Consider the following 16,420-nt stretch of genomic DNA (forward strand, 5'->3'; position numbering starts at 1 on the left):
TACCATCCTAGAATGTTAGCATGCTGACATTTACAGTCATGTGAACACAAAGTACAGCTGTGGCTAACAGGAATGTCATTCATTTTGCAGGTAGTTTCTCTTAAAGCAAAGTATTGGACAAAATAAAATCTTTTCCAGATGATGGTGCTGGACAAAAAAAATCAAGGGATCCCCAAAGTCAGTTCAGGTCATCCTCTGGACAACATGAATGGCTGTACAAAATTTCCTGGTGTTCCCCCTAGTAGGCTAGGTGTTGACATACAGAGAGCCATGGTGCAAGCATGACTAAAAAATATAAAAATCAAACAAAAATACAGAAATTTAGCCAGAAAAAGATATGTGTGACACCCTAAACATTACATCTGGAAAAGAAAAATCTCTAATGTGTTGGAAAGTGATGTAAAATGAATATAGATGGTACAATATATGTTCTAAGTCTAAATAACGATGGTTTTCTCAGCAGCAGGCTGTAGTTTAATATGCAAAGCCCTGTGGCCTTGCTGCCACAAATTGCAGCCTTTCAGCTGTTACTGTATGAAATGTGCTCCCAGTGACCCTGCCTCTTGTGGTATTACATCTGACAAACAGCCCTTCCACAAAACATCGCCTAAATTTGTCTCTGCCCTTTTCACACTGAGGACATGATGGCAAAGGGAAGCCAGCAGCAGATGGCCAAAAAGGCTTCCTATTTTCACAGACTGCTAATTAGAGCCCTCACCACGGCTCACCTTTAATGTCAGCCACAGACTGCTTTTAGCGCAATTAGTCTAATGGAGTCCGGGCCTGTGAATAGCCTGTAATGTTTAGTACGGGCCAGCCGTTGCATTGGAGTTTATGCATGTCAAAATAAAGGACAAGAGGGGTCTATTGCACTGCAGATCCATTTATCATTGCAGCCGATGGAGGACGAGACAGTAACCATGATTACCAAGAGAAACTATTTAATTAGATGCATTAATAATTGAACTAATTAGCTCCCATGTGCCTCAAAATGAAGAGGGAACCCGGAGCTTCACTTGCACCTCATCAGCTGATTAATTAGTCTGTTGATCGTTAGCTGTCTTGACGGACTATATGCGATCAGATGAGAGGGTGGATAATGAGGGAATTGTCGGTCGATGGTGCTGGTTAATTAGTGTGACCTGATCCAGGGGCCATGTTAGAACAGTTGTTTATGCCACAGCTTCTAATGAGGAGGATTTAGGGCCGGATGATCTACTTGGAAGCAGTCTCTAGTGTTGTTTATGGACTGGAGTGAGTACTGGCCTTGAAAACACCAACGAAAATCACTATAATGTTCCAATAATCAATCTACAGAAACTAATAATGCCTCTGTGGTGCTCAATATTAACTTTAAATAATCACCATACCATACATTGTGGTATTTAGATTCCTAGTAGGCTATAGGTCTGGGACTCAACATTGAGTTCCAAGGCTATTTATATTTCATCTGTGGTATAATACTAAAATGTTTTTTAGCTGATTTTATCTCCAGTATCCCTGTAATATTCAGGACTTGTAGTGTCTTAGTACTCTTACAGTTCATAGGACTGCTAGATCTGCCATTGAAGCTTAGTGGTTTATCTTATTTATAAAATATTCCTACAAACAAGTGTAGTTCTATAACTAGTCTTTTGGAGTTTAAATCCCATACTCCTATAATATTCCTATACCCTAATTATCCTACCAGGGTCTGTAGCATAATAGGTCAACTAGTGAGCTCATAGAGCTGCTGTCTGGTATTTTTAGGTTATCTCCTTAATATTCCTACAAGGACCAGAAGTTTGTTCATTTATTGACTTTATATCTGTGGAGCAATAATTCCTATAATATCCCTTGACCAAATCACCCCCATCATTAATTTTAGTGTTTTTATGTCATGCTGCTATTCTTTTATAATATATAATATAATATTCATCCACCAGTCTGTAAGATGATCTAAAAGTGAATGTATCATGACATATAGCTGTCTTTTTTTTTGGGTGGTGTAGCCTACTACAAAATCACTATAATATTCCTAAGGAAGAACAGTTTATGTCTACTTTATTTGTTGTGTCTAGTTTTAGGCAAGTTAATTTATAGCAAAATCTATAGCTGATTTATAGTATTATCTCCTATACCTCAATAACACTATAATACTCCTAAAACGACTTACAGTATTATTGAGTTTAAAGTCACTTTAGAGTCATTATCATTCAGGGACTTCATTATGGTCTACTATGTAAAGTACTTATAGTGGACCCACCAACTGCTAGCCCTATAGAGCATGCATTCCTATAATATTCATATAACTATTTATAAAATTCCCACAAGGGTCTGTAGCAGCTTTCTATTTTTTATAGTAGCTCTACTCTTTATTTGTTCTTAGTCTGTTGTTTTGAGTTTATAGTTATTTTATAGCTAACAATGTCTTTTAATCATGTATACTATAACATTCCTGTAGTATTTAAGGCTTAGGTAAGAAACTCATAATTGATTTTTAGTGTTTTTATCTTATATTTCAACAATGTTACTCCTATAATATTCCTTCAAGGACCTGTGATAGAGTTGAGAGACCTATATAGTATATGTAATGTATATTCTGTATAAACAGTCAACCCTACTCAAGCAAACAGTAGAAGTATTCATTGTGCAGAATTGCCTGTTTCAGAATAACGTATAGGCTTTTACCTTGTATTATAGTTATTGATGTATCACTTTAATGTTGCAGCAGGTATATGTGGGGATTCTTTTTAGCCTAAGCCTACTGCTGGTTTGCTTATGAATTTCACCAAGGGATCAATATAGTAATCTTTTAACCTATAATAGCCTATATTTGCCGATTACATTTTGTATTATTAATCTGTATCTGCAAAGCAACTAACGTTACTAAATAAATGTAGTGAAGTAAAAAGTACAACATTTCTCTCTGTTTCTTCTCTTGTGGAGCAGAAGAACAAAGTAGCAAAAAATGGAAATACTCAACTAAAGTAGCTACAAGTACCAGTACATATGCAACTTGAGTAAATGTACTTAGTTACTTTCCACCACTAACCTCATCTAAGAAGATAAGACGCACGAGTAAGAAATGAACACACGGAATATAGCCTATCACACGCACGTACCACACTTAAGCACATGCGCGGAAAAGGCGCTGCATCGGCCGCGCTGAAAAGCCACTGCTTTGACTACAGGGCACCCTGGAGATAATTGGTGTCCTTGGAGTTGAATAAGCTCATTCTAAAACACCTCAGGCCTGGGCTGTCCTGGTGTGTGACTGTCTATTGAATAATTGATTCAGAGAGGGAGGTGGCGGTTACCATCAGATCTGAACATAATGACTTTATATAATTAGCACGCAGCGTTGAAAAAAACATTTGACTGTGGGAGTTTTTTGCAGAGAGATAGAAAGAGGAAGAGAGAGCAATAGCCAACAGAGAGAGAGAGAGAGAGAGAGAGAGAGAGAGAGGGAGGGAGGGAGGGCTATGATACAGTCTATGGCTATGAGGAGGTTCAGTCTGCAGAGGAGCTCGTTTGAGGTTGAATAGCTGCAGCCTGACACTGAAAAGCTTGTGCTCTGACATCAGCTAAGATAAGGCACAGATACTCTTCATATGAGGACACCTCTCCTACCGGCAAGGTGATACCCGAGGACGCTGTTTTCATCCAACCACGAGATATTTTTACGCATGAGACACAGACAGCGACTCAATGGCTGTTTCTCTGGGCTTTCTTCTGGGTCATGATGAGAGGAGCTGAAGTTTGAGCGACTCCGCGTTGAGACTGTATACAGAGCGGCAAAGCCCGTGTGTGTTTATTATCGCTCTTCGGGCGTGTTATCGCGCACGCAGGAGAAGAAGCGGTGGCATTTCTCCTGTTGTTGGATTTTTGTCGGTTTCCAGAAGGATGGTGCTGGATAAGGAGGAGAGTGAGTACAGAGGACTAAGATGCATTTCTCTGTGTGTGTTATTTATAAAACAGGACAACAGAAAAAGGTTTTGTGGACTGGGAAGGATTGTGTGCAACAAAACATTAATTAAAATCAAGATAGTAGAAAACAGATATTCCCCCAATGTTCATGTCAAATGTAGTCTGTGAAATACTTTTATTAAGAGAATGATGAGTTTGGCTCTTTACTAAAACAATGGTTGTTCTATTTTCCTCATCATAATAGGCTATTTCTATAGTGGATAACATTAGTTGTTAATTTTAAGGTGACCTAACTGGTTATTTTACTGTAGAGACTAGAGACTATGTTTCTTGTATCTCCTGTGATATCACTGCAGAATGTTTCTGTATTATTGATACCTTTGATCATTACAATATTCTTATAAATTCAGTTGTTAATCATGACAGACTTCTTTGCTTTCAACATATTCCCGAGAGAAATGTAACCCACTCTTTCTCTGTGCTTGTCTTTGTCACTCTGTCTACCTGTTGTTTCCTGCCAGGTGTGTCTCTCGTGTCCCTCCAGTCCAGAGAGAAGCCGAGGGGCTGTGCCGGCTGCAACGGGAAGATCCGGGACCGCTTCATGTTGCAGGCGTTGGACAGGTACTGGCATGAGGACTGTCTGAAATGTGCTTGCTGTGACTGCCGCCTGGGCCGGGTGGGCTCCACCCTCTACACCCGGGCCAACCTCATCCTCTGCCGCAGGGACTACTTAAGGTAACACTGGACTTAAAGAGGGAAAGGAAAATGACTGGGTGTATCATGCAGCTTCAAAACAAATCATCCTTAAAGAACATACTGTATAAGATTGGAAGAGCTGACTGTAGATCCACTCACGATCCAAGTAAAAGGGAATAGTCTGATAATGTAGGTTATCAGGGCAACTGTGAGAACAGAGGTAAAAATTTTCCATTGAGAATCACGTGGAAACTTAAAATGGAAAGTGTGCAGTGTTATAACTTACATGAGGACAGTCATAGACACAATGAGCCGTCTTGCTTTGCCATCAAGATTCTACCTGAGAAATACAATGCATGCATGTACCGCTACTAGTAACTGTTCTTAGTTAGCTTTCCAAATGACTGTGACTGTTTGACTAAACTATCATGCGTCAACTCGGATAAAAATGTTGTTAATTTGCTAATTTAGTAAAGCGTTCAGTCAAAAAACAAAGATTAAATAGCCAAACTGTTCAAAATTTCCCAAACCGTTCACACTGTTTTTGCCCCAGGCTTTGCAAAACCTCACAGAAAATGTGTCATGTTTCTTAGAGAAACTACAAAATACCTCAATGAATAAATTAAATTTGAGTCCAAGCATGTTTTACCCATGTTTGGAATCTGCCGCTCAAGTCTATTTTATCGCATTATATTGGGACTCCTCACTAAGCATTAAAGTCTATAGTGAACACTTACTTTACAGCCTTCTACTTGAAAATGGTTTATCTTGTGTAGGGACATTTAGCTGGCTGCTGAATCCATGTATTAAAACGCAAAAACATGACGTTCTTCAAAGTATGAAGTAGTTTTAAGGTGAAGGGCTCAAGAGAGCTGATAACAAGAGCAAGTCAACAGCGAGCTTAAACAGTTTGGACTGAAATGTAACCGTTTTTACAGTAAAAACACAATGCTGACCTTTCATTATGTTACAGTCTTTGTTAAAGGCACATAGAGTGAAGCCAGAATAGTGGAACAAGTGGGTTATTATTTTATTCAGCTTTCTCTGATCTTTTACCCTTTTTAATGAACTTTCCTGCCAATTGTACTTATTTTTCAGGCAATAAAAAGTAAAAAGAGATGGAAAGTTGGCATATAATATGCATCAATACCACGCTCTTGAGGATGTTATGGAATAGGTCAACATTTGGGAAATACGCTCATTCGCTTTCTTGCTGAGTGTAAGTTAAGAATATTGGTGCCAGTCTTATGTCTGTATGGTAAATATGAAGCTGGAGTCAGCAGTCGGTTAGTTTAGCTTAGCATAAAGTCTGAAAACAGAGAGAAACAGCTAGCCTGGCTCTGTCTGTGGGCAATTTGCTCTTTCAAGGGGGGTTATGTGCCAGACTATGTCTTAAAGGCTGAGACCAGAAACTTTCTAGAGTCTCTATTGGTTGCCTGGCACATGCTCAAAGGCAAGAAATAGTACAGCCCATAACACCCTGTAAAAATATAGTTCGGGTATTTGTACAGATTAAACAAGCGAGATATGCAATCATTTAATTAGTGAGCATTAGAGGTGCTGGTAGGAGGATTTTGTTCGGAGAGAACTAGGCTAGCTGTTTACCCCTGTTTCCAGTATTTTATGCTGGCTACATAATTAGTGATATCACTTTCTGAACTTTTGGCAAGAAGGCAAATAAGAAAGTTTCCAAAAAGGTGTAACTATCGCTCCAAAACAAAGAAACACCATACTGAAGTGTGTACTATGCTCTATAGCATCTGTCATGTAATATGACAGGAGTTTTATAACACTTCACACACTCTGAAGCACTTCAAACACTTTATAAACCCTTCAGATTCAGGTTTTAGATGGTCTGAACAGCTCCTTTATAAAATCTTTAGGAGTGAGGTTTTTCATCATCCGACCTCTAGTGTATGTGACTTACTACACAAAGTATGCTTTAAATATACTACTGATTTAAACAGGTTTCCACCTTTACAATCTTTTGACCATGAATCTTGACGACACCACTTATATACAAACCTAAATCTTGCTCCAGTTGCTCTTCTGAGAGTTATGTAGCCTTCATTTTTGTGCCTGAAATAATGACGTCTGGTGTCAGGTCAGCAGGAGAACTCCTGATATCTCAGCCACAATGCTGAACTCATGTGTTAGTCTCATGTACAATCCAGCTGGATTTGGTTGGAGCTAAGTCTCTCATTAGCTGCACTGCACTTAAGAGACCAAAACCCCTTTTGACAGTTAAATTGGCTAGATTGCCTCCTGTTTTCCTCATCATTGCAAGGGTGCAGACCAAGAGCCTTTGAAGAGCAGGATTAAAACCATGTGATTTCTTTTAATTGGACCATTAGTAGAGAATTAGCATTGAGCTTCATAGCCTCGTTAAGGAGAAGGAAAAAACCCACCAGGTGCCTGCTCAGAACTCAGGCTCGTTAGATCAGAACATTTGGTTAATTAGGACTCGCTTTTGTTCCCGTGTTGATCACTCATTTGATGACGTTTTTCATTTGTCGTCTAAAGCTCATGCTCAATGCTTTCCTCCCTCCTTCTGTGGATGTCGTTTTTCATAACGGTTCCTCCCTTAACCTCCTTTTCTGTTTGGCTTCTAATGGAATATGGAAAGCAGCAGCGGCCACTTATCTTCATGCGTGTCTCTTGGGGAGCCGTTTGTTCGTTCTTTTAGAGGTGAATGAGAGGTGAAGCAATCTGCAGCTGGTCAGCACTGAGTCACAGAGTATTTGAAAACAACACAGGGATTGTTCTCAGGTAGTTTGAGGACAGAGTTCAAATGTTGTCACATAAATTGTAAGTTTCAGAAGACTGTAATAAACTGACTCTCAAGTTCTTAACTGTGATGTCAGTGCAATGTCCTATGAGGCAAAAAAAACATCCATCGGCTTCTTAAAGTATGTTACATTGTCATATAAATGTAGACATTTTAATATCAGTGAATCATCTTTCTGCTTTCTATAAGCAGCTGATATAATGCAATAGTTCACAGCAAGTGAAGCATTTGAAGTTTTCCACAGCTGCAGCAGAGATTTGTTTTGAATAGATAAAAACTGAAAAAGTAGTAAAAGAACAGGAAAAATAGGAAGACCATTGTTAAGATATAAGAGTGCACTCACATTATTCCAAGACTGCATTGCTAGATCTTTAATCACAGCAGATACACCAACACAGCCTAAATGAGCTCTTTTCACTTTTGGTGAAGGTGACCATGCGCACACACTTTGAAACTAATTAATTTTTTGTGAAAGTAGCTATTTATATTGTCACACATTTCTAGATGATTGTTAACAAGTTGAACCAGATATAGATATATAATTAATGAATCACTAATAGGTAGTTCCTGGATAACTCTGAATCTAGGACTAAATTTTAAGTTACTGGAGAACATACTTTGAGAAACTATGTTAATGAAACTGAATGTAGGCTAATACATAACCAAAAATCAATGAGTAGTTTTGTCAATTCACAGATTTAGGAGTTAATCATTACGAACTTAGTAACATCTCATTATCTGCGGTATATACTCTCAATTTAGCCCCTACTATTTGTCAGTTGCTCCTGATTTGTCACTTGTCACCTGGATACCGACTAAAAATATTTTGGATTCTGTATTGTAAGGTGTTGTCAATAATCTGTCAAGGATATATAGCTTTATATATCCTTGATAGCTTTATATAGCTATATCTTTCATTCATGTTAGCGGCTCCATGGATGGCTATTGGTTGGCTTGAAATTTTGGTTCAGACATTTAAGATGGTGAACATGGTAAATGTCAACATGTTGATCTTTGTCTTGGCAATTAACATTAGCTTGATTGTATCAAAAATACTGTAAGAATTACAACTAAGATGCTGATGAATGTTTCTTCCCACTTGGCTCCTCGCAATTACGATCCATAAGATATCATGTAAGCGCTGCATTAGTAGCAGCAGCAACACGCCAGCAATAATCTGTAGGAAAACAAGTGATTATTTCCAAAAAGTGCATGAGCAACATCTGTAACTCTGACTCAGATGCAGGGTCCTGTTGAACTACTTTCTAGGTTTATCCTCCTTTTAAGTGTTTTTTTTTTCCCTCTTCAGCTCTTGGCTGAAATGTATCTAAGTGCGTCCAGACTACAGGTCTGCTTGTCGCCCTCTTTCCCTCTTCAGGCTCTTTGGGGTGACAGGGAACTGTGCAGCCTGCAGTAAGCTGATCCCTGCCTTTGAGATGGTGATGAGAGCCAGAGACAACGTCTACCATTTAGACTGCTTCGCCTGTCAGCTCTGCCGCCAGAGGTAAGATTAGGGGAGCAATTAGCCGGGCAGATCAAATTCAGTTGACTTTTCTGGGAGGTGTACCAGTGAGCTCACTGGTCATTACCAGAGCATGTTACCAATGCATTGTAGTCAGAATGTGATGACATTTACTGCACAGTTTGAAACCTCAAGGGTTTAAAGACTTTGTATATCACTTGGATAGTTAATCAGACAGCAATCATGCAAGATTAATTTTCTGATTATCATAACAGGGGATGCTGAAAATATGCCTGAAATGCTCCGCTGGGACCTCATGATTCACTTAAGCTCAAGCAAGACCCAGTTCCATATTTTTATTTCTCTCTGCAGATTTTGTGTGGGAGACAAGTTTTTTCTCAAGAACAACATGATCCTGTGCCAGCTGGACTATGAAGGAGGCCATCTTAATGGCAGCACAGAGAGGCAGCCTCAATAAGAGGTAATATTGCGATGACGATGAATTACAGTCCCAGCCAGCTGCTCTGACAGTTTGACTTAAACCATGCGCAGAGATATCTGGAAAGTATACAAGTGAGCGCACAAGCTCATCCCAAATATGACCATATGTAGACATGAGACTTCAAACCCTGAGGCTGCTGACATTAGCAAGAGAATCAATCCCAAGATACGTTGTAGCGTATTTCTGCATTATGTGACGTTTAGTATGGATGCGTATGTTAAAGCTGGTGTAGGCAATGTTGGAGAAACTAGCAAGAGACAGCTAGATTTTGATAGTATCCAAAGCAAGAAATCCTACCCTTTCCCTTCAGACCTCCCTCCAAAGCTATTCCCCCAAAATACATTGTCATGGCAGTGAGTGCATGGGCAGAGTGCGTGCAGGTAGGTCATGTGACAGCCACGGATTTCCTTCATTTTTGTGTCCGAGTCAAAGATAATTCAATCCATGTGTCATATTAGGTTAAAATCTCCACTGATTATTTCAAAATATCAACACTTAATCAAATGACTATGTTAAAAGGGGAAACTGTTACAACCTCATGACCCAACTCTGCAGCACTATGAAGCTTTTTAGTTACTTTTAGCTCATTGTTTTGGTTTAAGGAGCATTTGCTGTGTAGATTAGTATCACAGCTCAACAAAGTGAGCGACTAGCTGGTGAACAAAAACACAACAAAACTGGGACAGAAAGACAACGATGCTCCCTGTCGAGTGGACTTGTCGTGCAACATTGCTTATACGCTAAGCAATTCTCAAGGGTCTGAAGTAAATTTTGAATCCTGACATTCCCCAAAATAAATGGAAAATATATATTTTATTATGAAAAAGTCATCAAATAGATCTTTAAACACACAATAATCCTAAATCACAAGTGTTTCTTCCACTGTAAATGTGTCCTGTTTGCTCACATTCTGAATGTAGAATAACAGGAAGGGCCGAATAAAAACGTGAATCTGTACTCCCTAATGTCTATTTCTTCTTCTTCTTATGCACAGTTGCTGTGGCTGGAGACCTTCTTGACATTCTGTTGCTGAGAAATATATTTTAAGGGTATATTTTAAGATTGCCGGTTTTTCTCTTAACTTCTTCTCACAGACTCCCAACAGCAATGATGTGGCATACCTTCAGAAATATGACATTTCTGCTGCTGTAGTTGGAACATTATTAAAAATTGTGTATTTTGAACAGAGAAGATGAAATATTATATATTTATTTCTGTTCTCTCTTATTCATTTGCTCCAAGCATCACAGCATTATTTTCTGGAAATCACATTTTTTAAACAGTTACCTCTCATTCCCATTGGAAGAGACCAAGTTGCCTGCAGGTTTAATCACATCTAAAGGCCTTTTGTAAAGCTTTAAACAGCAGACAAATGAATTCTGAGCCTCTTGATGAGCGTAGGCGGTGGTGAGCTGTGAGGGCAGATGGGAGAAGTTTGAAAGCAAGTGCAGAAAACTACAAAATCCACAGTTATGAGGGTTTCAGGGTCTGCCTCGGTTCAAAAACATACCCTAAAGCCACCAGCAGCCCAACCTATTATTATGATACTAAGTCTACCACTACAGTTCATAAAATACAAAACACCGCACTCGATGGACTCTGGAAGCGGGGAGTTTTTACTTTAGGTTGGTTTTAGGTCTTCTAGAGTTCATGTTGAAACAACTTTAGACTTTGGGTGACTATTTTCCTTCTTCTACATTTGATGGCTTGACCAACTCTAGAGGTTTTAGTCAATTTTATTATTAAATGAGGGGAGAAATTAGGGATCTTTAGTGATGAGATTTATCATTTGCTGTATGTTTTGTTTGGAGTGCGTTAAAATAGGAGTCTACTCGACACTGTAATTTTGATAAAATGGCTACAGGGAAGTTTCTTTTGGATTTCAGACCCAAATAGCTTTGTTGACTTTTGTCAAAGACTTAAATGTGACCACTGGACCACTGCTTTTTATATGTATATTTGTCTTGAATTATATCTGACATGACCTTCATGTACCTGGGTTATAGGTAGATGTAAAGAAAATAATCATCTGATTCTGCATTTATTTTAAATACAACATCAATGAAATCGAATTGTGAAACATAATTAATTAAGTGATGTTTTGCTTCAGTGGAAATTACTTCTACTCAACACACACACAACCTCAGGGAATGCTGCATTTAGGCTCATTAATCTCCCTTAAAGGATAAGGCTGGCAATATTCTATATTTTTCTACTAACAAGTATCGCCTGTGCACCCAAAGCCTGATATGTCTTATTCCTCACTCACTATGCCACAGAGCTCCATTGTTGTCCATTAAAACACACCAGTGAACCAGTTGCACTGACCTAATCCTTCAATACCATGAATACTGTAGTTTATTTTGACTCACTGCCACATACTGCTGCCTGTAAATACTCATAAGAGCACCAAATGTGAACACATGAAGCTATATATTTGTGGTGCATTTTTGGAGATTTATATCTCCAGTAGGGACCACATAGTGTAGGAAAGTTTGAAAGTTTTGAGAAAGAACAACACATGGTTAATTTTGGACTATGAGTTAAATATAGAATAACGCCTGCCTTATCATTTAAAAGAGAAGACACAGAATTAAAAAATATATAAGTTAATGTTAATTTGCTCATTTGTAAATAAATTAGTTTAGCGTAAGAAAGTGGTGCTGTTTGGGTCCCCAGAGGAGAAATTTCTTGTGTCCGAAGCAGTTTATCATTTAAATTATGCTTTAGGATTTACGTTAATATTTTTCTTTGACTTCCTCAGTTAAACAATCCAATTGTTGGCATTAGAAATAACACGAGTATATTGCAATCGTATTTATACTTCATAAATATTGTACACAATGTCTTCAACGTAGCAGATCATTTCATCCTCGGGCAAGTCAAGATTTTCATTCAAGATAACTTGATTTAATCAGGTACAGTAGTCTCAAATCCATGTGTCTCTGAGTCCTGAAAACAATAAACATTCACACAATTGGCAAACAAGCATGTCTGCAGCCAGACATCCAACACTGACGCAACAAAATAAAATGACAGTAAAATGTTTAAATTTCCAAGGGGGATGAATGAATTCTATTTAAAAGGTAAAATATTATTTATTTAATTATTTATTTAATTAAACAAATGGGATACTGTTATAAAATGCAGTTTACCTTCATATACAGTCAGTCTTGAGTTACCATTTAAGTTATTTATCTAATCCCTTTGCATCTAAAACTGTCATATTTTGAGCATTAGATGGCCCTTGTCTTTGAAATATAATAAAGCAGCAAATCCCATGTGTGCATACCATGTACCACAATTTATTATAAGACAAATAACTTTTCGGTTATATTCCTCAATTAGTGGACACGTAAAACTGATCATATGTTTTTATTGAACCTCTGAAACCACACAGAGTCACCTGGAGCTGTTTTATATTTTCTTTCTCTGCAGATCAGAGCAGGCCGTCTGTGAGCCAGTTGGACTGTGAAACTCACAGAAGCACCTTTGGCTCATCAGCTTCCTGTTTCAGACTGAACCAGTGTGTGGAAACGACCCTGATATACTGGGACATGTTTCTAGCAGCCCATGATTGAACTCTTTATTACAGAGCTGCATAGTAACTATCCTGAAAACTGACATTTCTGACCAGATGGACCCTGAGATCAACCAGGAAAATAAATAATAAGTGAAGATGGAATAATGAAACCATCCGGTTTCCAGAGAACTTAATGTGGACTGTGGTTCTACATCTTTTTTCCCTTTTCTTTTTCCTTTTTACATTTAACAAATAGAGCAACTAGTGATTGCAAATGATTTGAAGGAGTCTGTTTACCAAACTTTAAAATACTAGGTGGCTGGAGGGAAGCCAATCAGGCCACACATAGCATCAACCAAGTCATCCATTACAGAGAAAAATACAAAGTTTACTTTTTTAAACTTCCCTCTGATTGCCACTGAGCTCTTCTTTGTGGTAAACCCAGCCCATCTGGCATGTAGGAAACTTTTTGCTAATACTGGTTTGGCTCAGTTCAACAACTGAGGAAGACGAGCTGTCTCTCCTTCATCTTTCTGCCTCTTGACTCTCAAGACTTTAACTGAACTGTGTGGCACGTCAAACCCACTATTGTTTTGCTTTCACCCTGATCTCAAACAGATTTTTTTTCACGACTAATTAAACTGAATTTTAATTTCAGTTTGTGTGTGCTCATTATTTAGGTACTGAGATGACTGAATTGTTTAAAGTTCCCCTCCACACATTTTATAAAATATTACAAAAAATACTTTAAATAAGAATTTATCTGATGTGGTTTTTCAACAACAAAAAAGTTCAATAAATGACTTAAAATTCTTTAAATGACATTTGACTCCTTCCAGAAGATGTGAATATGCTAATATAGTGTATTATAGTGTCGAACTCTGCGCGTACATCATTCTGCACAGTGAAGGTCAAACATCCAGGAGGAGTAACCATAAGCAAAACACATTTTTTGAGTGGAGGGGAATTTTAAATATCTTCTTGGTATAATCTCAACATTTCATGCTTTGTTAAAATATTGCTGAGATAAAGGAACAGCCTATTCACAAGCTTAATTAGCAGCTGTATTTTGAGGATGAGGGCATCAGATATTATCAAGATCTCTTATTTCATGTGAGACAGAAACCACTTCTGGTCCAAACACTATTACCAAACCCCTGATCCCTGTTTGATAACATGGTGTTATTTTAGAGAGGATAATCAGTGCTTGATTTTACTTCAGATAGAGTTGCATTCTGTAGATAGCGAGTAAAACATACCTTAGATAAAATTTACATGAAGTCTTTTATCATCCCTGTGCAGAAAATTGATGAGGCAATGCAGTAAGAGGATCTAGTATGAGGAAGATTGTACAGAAATAATATAGCTGCGTGACTAAATACAGAACAGTACTGCAGATGCAAAATATACAGTATTTAGTTTAAGTTAAGTGAAAACTCACTCAATACACAAAGATGTTTTCAATTCATTACAAATTAAAACCATTAAGTATACTTTTGACTGTTGGAACCAGTGTAGATCTCAGAGATTATGTAGATTTGCATCATAGCAGATGTGCAGATGCTGATTTTTACACATACACGCCTACAGAAAGTGTGTTGATGTCTATTGTAAACATTACTACTCGTTTGCCTTATTCAAGGGAGTTAAATGATATTAGTGGTACTTTTATTTTTTTTACAAGTCTGCTAAAATTAAATCAGACTATGTTTTGAAGAACCCCCTCTCCTCCTCTCCCACACTCTTAACACGCAAGAAAAACAATTTACATTTACCAAGTTACAAACTTCATAAGTAGAAGAACGGACAGACAAACATCAATATTGCCTATATAAAATACTAACCCTAAGAATGATGTGTATAAAATTTTAACAAGGTTGAGAGTAATTATCGGGTAATTAATTTTGGTACTTTTGAGCTTCAACATGGCTGTAAAAATAAACAAACATACAATCTGAATTTTTTTTTTATCCTATGTGAAATTACTTGTTTGTAGGACAATATTCACTATTACATACAGAAGCCAGTGGTGGAAAGTAATTAAGTACTTTTACTCAAGTACTGTACTTGTAATTGTGAGGTACTTGTACTTTACTTACTCTACAACTTTTATCTGATCAGCTATAGCTACTAGTTACTTTTCAAATTAACATTTTTAAAAATGTATGATAAGCATATAAAATACATTGTTGAAGATGATCATGATATCAGAGCCTTTTCTAATTTCTTCTACCATTAATGATCTCACAGTCCCTCAGATTTAACCCCTAGACTAAACTACCTAACAAGGGACATGGTAGTCTACAAGGTAGATCTATCTACCATTTACTACCTTTATGCTCACAAAAACAAAGGTTATAGACAAAAATGATGTACAGTAGATGGGTGAATAAATAATAAGTAATAAGTATTTAAAGTTGTTAAATCTAATTCTACCTCCAGCAGCTACAACAGTAAAATAGTGCATCTACACATCTACTAATAATGTAACAGAGTATTTAATGAGACGTCACAGGGGACATTTTACTGCAGTAAGTACTTTTCCTTTGATACTTCAAGTACATTTACTGATAACAGCCTACTTCAATTCTTTCCTCAAGAAACATTTTGAATGCAGGACTTTTACTTGTAATGGAGTACATTCATATTAATTTATTGGTACTATCGGAATAAATGATCGGAATACCTCTTCCACCACCTCAAAATGCAATACTTAAAGAACATTATTGCAAAACGGGGAATATAGTGTACATGGAACAAGCAGAAATAGGCCTATACAAAACAGTATACAGGTTAAAGACATAAATAACAATAACATTGCCAAGTGTAGTATATATTGCGTAAGGATATTTATAGGCCTAGAGGTCCACATGTTAACAGTTTCCACAGCCTTTTCGTTGTTGGATTTAGAAATAAAATTTATATAAGTTATGTTTTTTACTTCTGAATTTACATTTATGAACGTGAAATTTTGCCATTAGAATAAATACATTTATTATAAAGTGCTTACTTTCTTTTCATAAAAGCAAAATACCACATCCTGCCACATCAATCCAAAATCTCTATAAATATGGTCATTTCAAGTTTTGCCAGAATTTTCTGGTTTGTAAACAATGCCAAAAAAGGTGCAAAACAATTTCTTGGTTATCTTCACAGAAAGAACAGTTTGTATTTACGTCTCTTTTAAATTTAACCATGTAGTGTAGTGTAGTGTAGTGAGTGTTCCCTCAAGTATTTGTGAGAAAGCATCCAGACTTTTTTTCCAAGTCAATGTCATTTACAAATCAGTTCCACTGTGATATAACATAACAATTTCTTTCTGAAACAAGGCAAGCATAGGACATGGGGACACGTTCCCACCACTACTTAAAATGACTGATTTTGTCCTCATCACTTTTTAAAAGCATTTGTTAAAAATGTTCTGAAAAATATCTTATAACGAGAAATGTTAAATAACAAATGAAAATGCGTTGAGAAAGGTTTAGCCTATTTGCACAATAAGAAAACAAGCAATGCAATTTAAATATAGAAGAAACAAAT

The 16,420-nt window shown here is 37.2% G+C and overlaps 1 protein-coding gene across 1 annotated transcript; it reads left to right on the forward strand.

Moving 5' to 3' along the window:
• Positions 1-3,493: 3,493 nt before the first annotated feature.
• LOC123961747 (rhombotin-1-like) lies at positions 3,494-13,537 on the forward strand. The gene is made up of 5 exons (XM_046037390.1): positions 3,494-3,907; positions 4,431-4,644; positions 8,772-8,897; positions 9,228-9,336; positions 12,796-13,537. The coding sequence occupies exons 1-4, from the start codon at positions 3,886-3,888 to the stop codon at positions 9,331-9,333; spliced, it is 468 nt and encodes a 155-aa protein (XP_045893346.1). The 5' UTR covers positions 3,494-3,885; the 3' UTR covers positions 9,334-9,336; positions 12,796-13,537.
• Positions 13,538-16,420: the final 2,883 nt, after the last annotated feature.

The sequence above is a fragment of the Micropterus dolomieu genome, linkage group LG22 (genome assembly GCF_021292245.1).
Source record: "Micropterus dolomieu isolate WLL.071019.BEF.003 ecotype Adirondacks linkage group LG22, ASM2129224v1, whole genome shotgun sequence".
Classification (NCBI taxonomy): Eukaryota; Metazoa; Chordata; class Actinopteri; order Centrarchiformes; family Centrarchidae; genus Micropterus; species Micropterus dolomieu.

Excerpts from the sequence above, each read along its gene's own strand:
- LOC123961747 (XM_046037390.1), top strand. The coding sequence starts at position 3,886 with ATGGTGCTGGATAAGGAGGAGA. Across the intron at positions 4,645-8,771 it reads TGCCGCAGGGACTACTTAAG|GCTCTTTGGGGTGACAGGGA; the intron begins GTAACACTGGAC and ends TTCCCTCTTCAG. Across the intron at positions 8,898-9,227 it reads TGTCAGCTCTGCCGCCAGAG|ATTTTGTGTGGGAGACAAGT; the intron begins GTAAGATTAGGG and ends TTCTCTCTGCAG.